At 40.2% G+C, this 9,587-nt stretch overlaps 2 protein-coding genes across 3 annotated transcripts; one reads left to right on the top strand and one right to left on the bottom strand.

Annotated features, from left to right (window-relative positions):
• Positions 1 to 253: 253 nt before the first annotated feature.
• Positions 254 to 5,758, top strand: tex9 (testis expressed 9). Of its 2 annotated transcripts, none has more exons than XM_034563500.1 (12): positions 254 to 321; positions 1,348 to 1,472; positions 1,893 to 1,956; positions 2,045 to 2,121; positions 3,048 to 3,093; positions 3,232 to 3,314; positions 3,459 to 3,622; positions 4,036 to 4,127; positions 4,286 to 4,459; positions 4,548 to 4,682; positions 5,221 to 5,355; positions 5,438 to 5,684. In XM_034563500.1, exons 1-12 carry the CDS (start codon positions 265 to 267, stop codon positions 5,537 to 5,539), a joined length of 1,254 nt encoding a protein of 417 aa, XP_034419391.1. In that variant the 5' UTR covers positions 254 to 264; the 3' UTR covers positions 5,540 to 5,684. The 2 variants fall into 2 exon arrangements, with proteins under 2 accessions (XP_034419391.1, XP_034419385.1); XM_034563494.1 differs by having other exon boundaries at positions 262 to 321; positions 1,345 to 1,472; positions 5,438 to 5,758.
• mns1 (meiosis-specific nuclear structural 1) lies at positions 4,580 to 9,314 on the bottom strand. Its single transcript, XM_034563481.1, has 10 exons — positions 9,123 to 9,314; positions 8,795 to 9,004; positions 8,520 to 8,647; positions 8,270 to 8,372; positions 7,689 to 7,918; positions 7,132 to 7,348; positions 6,921 to 7,028; positions 6,436 to 6,693; positions 5,977 to 6,102; positions 4,580 to 5,899 (listed from the first exon to the last, which is right to left on the bottom strand). Exons 1-10 carry the CDS (start codon positions 9,123 to 9,125, stop codon positions 5,789 to 5,791), a joined length of 1,494 nt encoding a protein of 497 aa, XP_034419372.1. The 5' UTR covers positions 9,126 to 9,314; the 3' UTR covers positions 4,580 to 5,788.
• Between the last annotated feature and the right edge of the window lie 273 nt (positions 9,315 to 9,587).

Raw genomic sequence — 9,587 nt, 5'->3', positions numbered from 1 at the left:
CACAAAGCCATATTTTTTGTGTTAAATTAGTCTATTCATAATTAAGTAATGCTAATTAATTTTGTAATTCAAATAATTTAATTAATATGTAAACAAATAATACATTTGGAAAATATATTATGAAGCACTTTTGCGTCCCTTTTGTAGCCTCATACTTCTATAGAAAGTTTGCCCTTAAATGTCCGTCGCAGGCTACCATACTGTGCGCGAACTGAACAAGTAGTTGCTATGCAACCTGAGCCGCATCGCCTCCTTGTTTCTACAATGGCTGAAAGAAGTTTTGATCAAAAGGGCCGTCCGTCTCAGTGCGTCGTCTCGCAGGTTTGTAGCCTTATTGTTTCAAACAACACGGTTTTATATGCCACCAGCATGAACCTAGTTATTTGTTTACGACAGGTGAAGTGTCTGACCCCTGTCAACACACATTAACACAAGCTAACGTTCACCAGCTAACAAGTCACGCTGCTTCCAGTCATATTATGCGGGACGACGTTTAATAAACCTCCAATCATTTCTGTCTGTTCCAACATTACTAATGTTGAGATAGAGGAAAACTAAATAAGTAGCTTTATGCATATTAATACCACAAGTTATAAGATTGCTGCAGTGTGTAAAATAGACATAAACCCCGAGACAATTAATTTTAGTTAGATGCAGATTTTGTCCACAAGCATTAGTCAGAAATTGCTTTAATTACATTTTCCCAATTTGTAAAACATTTAATGCAAAGAGCCAAACTGCTCATTTTATCTTTGAAATCAAAATGCTGTGCCTATATGCATATAAGTCACATCCTCTAATCATGCAGGTTATCATATCGTGTTATACAGTTTATCACCTGACACCATCACTCACCTAATCACTTCAACCTGGGTGTACAAACATGTCCCAATATGGTGACGCTTTCTACTCAAGTGACATTTATAGAGGCTGTATATGCCTTTCAGTTAATCAGGAAGCTCTGTAACCACACACCTGTAAAGTGTGAGTGCAGAGGTAGGAGGTATAAAGTCTGACTGATATTGTGTCTTAAAGGCAAATAACAAAAGCTGTTTATAAAATATCAGATATTTGTTTCTAACACACTAAACAAACATCCCTTAAAATGTTTTTTTTTTTTTTTAGAATTGTGAAACGTTGTTGTACTGAGTGGAATATTTAGGAGTTGAAAAATGAACTTGTCAGGGCTCTGGTGGAAAAACTAAATGAAACTTGTTACTTATCAGCCAACATACTGATACAATACAATTCATTCTAAACTAAAATCCAAACTCATGAAATGTGAAATCCCACCGTAATGAATTACTGTTACAAAGTCTGTTGCTTTGTCTTGTTTATTCCAAGAAGCGTCCGTCCTCTAGCAGTAAGGCTGTGAGGTCCAAGATGGTTGAAGTAAGACCGCAGGCAAAATCTGCCTCTGGTTCAACAAAGAAGCACACAGATGACCTTCTTGCTAAGGAAGAACAATACAAGTAAGAGCACCTGTTCCAATAGACATATATTTCTCTCGAGTTTTCAAGAAGCAGTGATCCACACTTTTTGAAACGCATTGAATAAGGCACACTTCATCTCATACATTGATTAAACTCTATTTGACTCCATCAGCATCACTTGATTCTGTAATCAAACCATCCCAGAGAGAAATTCATCACGTGTAAACTTAAAATTAAAAAACCATAAGTGACATTTCAATACCACAAAAGGAGAGTACCAACAATCTAAACTGGAATTTCTATTTATTAAAGATGCCGTAAGGCACTAAATCTTGTTATAAGTATTATTACAAACACAAAGGATGTATTGTATTTTGTGCAGTCCTGTAGCCCTGGAAATCTGTGTACATGTTAAAATCAGCCCCTTGTTATTGTTATTCTTCATTTTATTTCCTTCAGACTCTTAAATGCAGAGCTGGAAGCCAAAACAGCAGATCTAGTAAGACAAGCAGAACAACTTATGGTAAGTTATTATCCACATGTTGACATTTTGATGAGTAAGGACTTGCTTTAAGAAGTGAAACTCACTCTTGGTGTTTATCGGATTTTAGAGAGAACAGAGTGAAGTTCTGTCAAAACCTTTCTCCACCCTCCTGCTCACGGACGTTGAGGATGAAGAGGAGTCAAGGTAATTAATATCTGAGGCTCAGATCTTTGGAGGCTTCTCACAAGAATGGCTATTGACTTTTCAGTGGTTCATTTTCTTGTGACTACTGCAAGGGTCTACATTTATTCTAGCCTTCATACAGACTATTCAAATAATAATAATAATAATAATAATAATACTTTTATTTATATAGCACCTTTAAAAACAGGGTTTACAAAGTGCTCTACATAGAAGCAAGGTAAAAACATAACATCAATACAAGTAAACATTTCAGAAAATACATGAGGCAAAGGAGACAATGCCATACAGGCAATGAACACAATAGAGGAATAGAAAATTACAAATACAAAATAAAGCAGAACAGACAAACTAAAATAGGCGAACCAAAGAACTGCATAAAAGGACGACATCTTGGAGGTAATAAAAGGTGTACGAGTCCGGTTTTGGGGAGTGGAGTCAGCAGGAAGAGTAGAGGGTGCTGGGGGGGCTGTAACAGTTCCTAATTTCGTGCCACCATCTCGCTCTTGAGGAGTGTTGTTGTGATGACGAGCTGCAGCGATGCGCTCGGCCGACCAGAGGGAGGGGATGGAAAGCGTGGAGCGATCAGGCCAGGAGCAAACAAACCCTCCGCGGGAGGCTCTGTGGATGCAACGGGGCCAACGAAGGAGTCCGAGCGCCCCGATGGCCGAGACGAACGGAGGAGCAGAGAAGCTGTTGAGCCCGAGGAGCTGAGAGGTGGAACACTGCAGAACCATGCCAGCTGGGGAGGATGCAATCGCCATTGACGATTGCAAAAATATATATTGTTAAGTAAAGCAGTGTAAGACAGAGAACTTAATCAACGAAAATCATCAATATAATTCATTCTTTCTTTCTTTCTGTATGTATGTATGTATTTATACAGTATATCTCCCAAAATATCTGTCCGTCTATCTGTTCCCCTCCAGGAAGATACACAATCCACAGAGCACTATGCAGGAGCCTGGTGTGAAGGTATCAGTTCAGATTATAAAGTTTGCATTTCTGAAACCTGCAGACGATTTGAGAGGTTCACAATCCACAGGAATAGTTGGTCAATGCTTTAGACCTACATGTCATTTAGTTGTTTCTTGTTGCCATCCTTCATCTTAGGTGGTGACCAAAAAAAGAATCGCAGCAACATCACACAGCATCTCTACTAGAAAACAAAAAAAAGAGCCTCGCTGTAAAACAGTGTGAGTTTGATTGTAGATCATTTTTAGAGTCGTTTACAACCAGTTTTATTTACGACTGCAGGTTAGGAATTTTTTAAAATATATTCTGCATTACCGTTCCTCATAAGGCCGCTAAAGGTTTTTCAATAATTGGCTTGATTTCAGACTCCCAAAGATAACTCATGTGGCTGACTTAGCAGATGTAGAAGACTCTGAGGATTTCTTCCTGGCAAAGACAATACGGAGCATGGAGGAGAAGATGAACGACACCGTGACTCAAGAAGATGTTGTGGATGATGAGGCTAATGCTGGAGACAATGTATGCTCAGGTAATGTTTATCCCACTGTGTTAAAAGTATACCCAAGATTTATTAATGAATTGCAATTATGAACAATTTCCACAAATATTTATTTAAAGACATGTCCTTTTGTCTTAGAATTATCCAAAAACTCCACAGATCCACTAGAGTTTTCAGTTCTTGTCTGAATGTGTGTTACGACAATAAATGACATTCACATTATTACATTTTTCCAAGATGACCTGTATTTTGGGGTTAATGTGGGATCTGAAAGTTACTAAGAAATTATTTTCCATGAGAAAATCTTGCCACTTAATATAATTAATTCTAAATTGGAGCTTTAACATTAAGTAATACAGATTTCATAGCATGTGATGCTTATTTTGAGGGGGGAAAGTCATTTTTCATGGGTTCATAAGTCTGTGTTGCTCTGTCCTATTAAGGCGTTTCAGAAGCTCACATACGAGTTCAGAAGGCAAAACTACGGATCATGCAGGAGGAACTGGATCAACTCTCATGTGAATATTATAAGAAGGTAATTCATTGAAAGACAATGGCTGTTATTGCCCCGTTCCCCGCCTATCAGCAGAAGGGGACAGAGCTTCAGTTGAACAGCCGTGAGCCATCTCATGATGGAAAAACATAGACGACTCAGCGTTGTTTATTGATAACATTACGCGTCTGTTGTTGCAGGATGATGAAAATGCCAAGCTTGGTGCTAAAATAAAGGAGCTTGAGGAGGAACGAGCCAGACTGCAGAAAACAACAAACATCCAGCAGACGCAGATTGAAAAGCACAGAGCTTTAGCAGAGGAGTCCGACAAAAAGTGTGATGGTCTTCAACTGCAATTGTCTGCATTACACAAGGTCTGTAACATGTCAATCGATGCTGGACCATCGTATGACTCTTGTGAACTGCTCATGAGGGATCATTTGCTGGCTTTGCTCTGTGCAGGAAATAGAACATCTGAATAGATCCCACAAACAAGCAGCGGCGGTGCACAGCACGGTGGAGGTTCGTCTGAACAGAGCGCTGGAGGAGGTGGAGAGGTTCAAGGCTCAGCTCAACAAGATGAAACAGACGAACAAGGTTTGTAAATTACAGTGCTGATAAACACATAATCGAATTATTCAAATGTGATTTGTTTTATTACAAGCAGCTTTTATACATGAAAAGCTATTACAGCTGTGTTCAAAGGGTTCATTTAATATCATTTTACAGCCTTGTGATTATGAGTGTCTTAGTAATATGGTTTCAAGATCACAAAAGTATGAGTTAAGTATGGTAAAGTGCTAACATGTTTAAAGTAAAAGGACAAAGTCTCCTTAGATATTGAAACAGGGAGCTCCATAACGTCACACAGTAATAAACTACAGAGCCCACTGACCTAAATAATGAAACTCAAGCATGCAGAGAGATCATGTACGGCCGCTAAATGTTATGCTGCCTAGTGGACTTGAAAATATCTGAGGAAAACGTGGAATATGATATTTGAAGATGGAAAGAGATTAGGATAAAAGTACCAGCTTCAACTGAATGTCAACATGTTTTTAATTGTCCTCAGTTTGCCCAAAAGGTTAGATCCGTTTCACTTCTAATTTCAGTCTTTTAAATAATTTTGAATTAGGACAAGATAAGCGATGAACATCAGAGTAAAGAAAATCTACTTGCCGAAAACAAAATGCTAAAAAAACAGAAAGCCGAACTCATTGTGGGTTTCAAGAAACAGCTGAAGCTGATTGAGATCCTCAAAAGACAAAAGGTACGTGTCTCCATCTCAGACACCCTGCTTATACACGCCCTTCTCACAGCTTCATCAATGACAGACTTTTTGTCTTGTGCAGATGCATTTTGAAGCTGCCAAGCTGCTGTCGTTCACAGAGGACGAGTTCATGAAAGCTCTAGACTGGGGGAAGTCAGAGGCACAGAGAGGTGCAGATAAATGAGAGACTTCGGGTTCAAAGTTCATTTAGATTTAGAGAGGTGTCTCCTAATTAGTGTCACATTTAGCCAGCAGACAGCCTCAGATCTTTTCTGGAATTATTTTTATTAAGATCCTGTCAGCACAGTCCAAATAAAAACATGTCAATTAATAATGTTGTTGTGACTGAATGCTACACGAGCACCATCATGGATGCTGAGAAATTAAAGAACTTTGCAACCATAAACTGCTATCTAGTGGCATAGTATGCAATTTACTCATCGCCATCCCAGCCATCCTCAGAGAAGATATCCACCTGCCGTGTTTTAAAGTGTTTTCTGAAGTCTTCATCAAAGTGCTCCAGGTCGTCTTCACGGAGCAAGCCCTGAAAATGAATACACTCATGGTCATACGGACATGCACCTGTGTAACATTATTTATGATTAATACGCTGCATCATACCTTTGGTAGGTATCCAAGGAGTTTTGTTGCATGGCGTTTAAGAAGTCGCTGCCTCTCCTCTTCAATTATCTGCCGACGCAGAGCCTCCCTCTCCTGCTCAATTGCTCTCTCTTTAGCCTCCAGTTCCTTGAAGAGAGAGATCAATGTTATTATCAAAGCAGGTCATTCAACTTAACCAACTGACATTACAAAGATCATGCTTTACAGTTTGTTGTTTTTCACTTCTGTTCCTCAAATAAATCTTAATTGCTGTGGTAGAAGTAGCTAGCCATGCTACATGAAGTTGGGATGTGCGTGATGTTGGGCGACTACCATTAATACATCTTCAGACTTTGCAAGTGTTACACATCAAATATCATCAACTTGGATGCTGCTACCTGTTGCCTTCCATGATGAAATACTAGCAGCATGACCTCTGACAGTAAATCTAGACTATTCTTGATGCGATTATGTTCGTACCATGTCGGCCTCATGCTGCAGTCTTCTGTCCTCCAACAGTTTCTCCACCTCGCGTTTGTGCTCAAGTTGCTTCATGCGTCGTTTCTGGGCATTCATCTGCTCTAAGCGGTCGTCTTCTGCAAACTTAGCCATCATCATTCTCCTGAAGGCCTCCTCTTCCTCTTTCTCTGCCTGCCTTCGCATCTCTTTGAAAGCCATCTGCTGCTGGCAGGTCTGCTGCATCATCAACCTCTGTCGGATTTTCTTCTCCATCTCTTCCTGTTTGATGAATGTTTAAAAAAACATTAAGATCCTTCAGGCGCACTATAAATTCAAGCTGCAGAGTCTTAATGGTCATTCTTTATTGTTTTCCATTCCCATTGTTTGTTTGTTTGTTTGTTTTAATAAAAAATGAATTGATAAATATATGTGTTAGTACTTTGGCTCAACTGTTATCTTACCATAGTCAGAATTGCTTAGAATGGGTGTTTAGAAATATCACTTACAATGTCTCTCTGCCTGTTAGCCTCTTCCTGTTCTTCTAAATAAAGTTCCTCACGGACTTGTTCCATCTCTTCACGTTGCTGCCTCTCCCCTTCAATCTTCTCAGACAGCTAGAGGAGAACGCAGAGGAATTATTTAGTGGTAAAAACAGGAAAGTGTCAATGGATGAAAAGATAAAAGTATGGGAATAAATATTTTAAAAGTTGTCTTAACTATTTTATGAAGATGCTCTTTTCCTTTTTCCCTCTCTCTGATCTTAGCCATTCTGCTCTCCTCCATGTTCTCCTGATGGCTCACAAACTCCATGATCCTTTTATTCTCGGCCTCCATCTTTTCTTGCTCTATCCGTCTCCACTCTGCTCGCTGTTTCTTGAATGCTTCAATGTGTTGCTGAGTGGCTCTGACCTTCTCCAGTTTCAGCTGTCTCTCCCTTAAGAAAACAGCATTATTGTTCAATAAATCCATCATACTACCACAGTCTTAATGTTTTCTCTGGAAGAACTCTCTATTTGAAATACATACAAATACTGAACCCGTGAACTAAAACTATGTTGAGTATTTAGTTGTATGATTAGATTCAGGTATTGGATTTGTAAGTTAATTTCGATACACCATGACTTAAACATATCTAACAGTCCAGTATAAGCACGCTCCATTTAAATCCATGGAATTCAAGTTTCTCTTGACTGTAGTGTTTAGCAAAACAAACTGACTTGTATGCATTGTGTATTCCTGTTAAAGACTGGAAGAATTATAAATGAAGAACTCACATCTGATCCTCTTCGTAGATCTTCCTGACTATCTCATCAACCACGAGCTTCTCTTTGAGGAACTCCTCGTACGCCTCTTGTCTCCTGCGCTCCCTCTCCACGAGCTGCTGCTCCAGCTCTCTCTGACACTGCACCAGCTCCTCGTGGCGTTTCTCCTCCACTTTCTGCTTCTCGACGTCTCCTCGCTCATATTCACTCTTCATCTTGCGGGCCAAGTCTGCCTCCTCACGCTGATGTCAGAAAAAGAACAAGCACAGTAACTAGCTTGTATTGAATGTTCTGTAGTTAGCATTGTGTAAAATTGTTTCTTATTAGGAGCAATACAAGTGTAATTCTGAGTACTTTGATACATATGGGCCTTGAATCATTATGCTCATCAGACCTTTACGCCACAAACTGTATTCAATGAATAGTGGCATCCAGCTTTAAAAAAAAAGTTTTATTAACTCTGGATCTCTGCCCGGTGGCTATTATGCAAAGAAAAGCATTTAGAGTTATTTAAAGGAAGAATCCATCTTTTACATCCAGAGGTTCAGACTTGTTTTTGGTAAATGACTGAAACCAACGAGGACGGTGCTCACCATTGTCTCAAGCCTCCTAACTTCCTGCTCAGCCATTTGTGCAGCTCTTTCCTTATTCAAATATGCAGATTTCAGCTTTGACTCAAGTTCTCGAAGCTCCAGGCTGAAAGATATTTAAACAGATTTTAAAATGTGCATAAGTAATGAAGAGACCAAAGCAGAGAAAGATGACACTAAAACAAGAAGTGCTGCATTTGTGTATTGACCCAGAATATAAAGTAAATCCAGGTAATAAAGTAGATGTGCATACCTGTTCTCTTTAATATACTGTCTCATTTTCTCATCTCGTTGTGTCTCAAAGTTGATGCGGGCCAGCTCCTTAGCCATTCTCTCCTCTTGCTCCAGTTGCTTTTCTCTGTTTATTCTCTCCTCCTCTGCCTGCAAGTAAAGTTAAATTATGATTATTAACAGCTGAGTTAAGGTCAATTACAGTTTATACATTGACGAGACAGCCTAGTGTTTTATAAAGTAGTGCTTGACAAGCTCTCGCACCACCAATGGGCACAACTTGAGAGAGGGTCACACCTTCAGCATTGCGCTCTCCATGCGCCTCTCCTTGAGTTCCTCCTGCGCCTGTCGCTGGTGCCTCCTCCTCTCGAAGCTCTCCTCGTCCCGCACACCGGCCTGCTGCTGCCTGTCTCGGGCCAGGCGCTCGGCCTCCTGCTGCCGGAGCTGCTCCTGCATCTGGCGCTGAGACGTCCACCTCTGCTGCTGGCTGCACGTCCAGTGGCCACTCTGTCCCAAAGAAACACACCACAAGTAGACGGAGGAGCAGTAACACAGTGACAACAGTGCGGTCACCTGGCTGCTGCATAGCAGTCGAGCTCACGTTAACTAGAACTTCGGGATTTACCATGTCTGCGGTGCTCTTCGTCGCTTGCCGGCTTCTGGACTTAACTCTAATGCAACTATACACTATACAACTTTGGATTAATTAACTTCAAGAGTTTCGATACCAGTCGTCAGGGGCGATTAATTAGCCGTCGTTAACCTGCGGTGTTCGCCGTGTTTCCGAGGTTGTTTGGGGTTTCGTTGTCCTGGGAACGCCGCGTAAGCTAAACCAATAAGAATGAGCACTGACGATTACGTCAGATCCGGGGAAATCTAAACCTCTTCATCACGTGTTCACGTCTCATGTAATTTGTATACGATTGTATGATATGGATGGCTTGATGAACATTTCGTAATATGGAGCCAAAATCAACAAGGCACTCATGTTGACATTAACGGATTTTATGCATATTTTACACATTTTACGATGTACTTGAAATTCAACAAAACTGGCTATAATGTAGCAGTTGTGACGAAAGACATTAAT

Source organism: Cyclopterus lumpus, chromosome 3 (genome assembly GCF_009769545.1).
Source record: "Cyclopterus lumpus isolate fCycLum1 chromosome 3, fCycLum1.pri, whole genome shotgun sequence".
NCBI lineage: Eukaryota > Metazoa > Chordata > Actinopteri > Perciformes > Cyclopteridae > Cyclopterus > Cyclopterus lumpus.
Note: the sequence above shows the minus strand (reverse complement) of the source record. Positions and strands in the feature narration are given on the sequence as shown.

Bases quoted from the DNA above. Each gene is read 5' to 3' on its own strand.
- tex9 (XM_034563494.1), top strand. From the start codon at position 265: ATGGCTGAAAGAAGTTTTGATCAAAAGGGCCGTCCGTCTCAGTGCGTC. The intron at 3,623-4,035 runs GTAATGTTTATC...TGTCCTATTAAG, and splicing joins TGGAGACAATGTATGCTCAG to GCGTTTCAGAAGCTCACATA. The intron at 5,356-5,437 runs GTACGTGTCTCC...TGTCTTGTGCAG, and splicing joins AGATCCTCAAAAGACAAAAG to ATGCATTTTGAAGCTGCCAA.
- mns1 (XM_034563481.1), bottom strand. The intron at 8,373-8,519 runs GTATGCACATCT...AATATCTTTCAG, and splicing joins CAGTATATTAAAGAGAACAG to CCTGGAGCTTCGAGAACTTG. The intron at 7,919-8,269 runs GTGAGCACCGTC...TTCTGACATCAG, and splicing joins TTAGGAGGCTTGAGACAATG to CGTGAGGAGGCAGACTTGGC.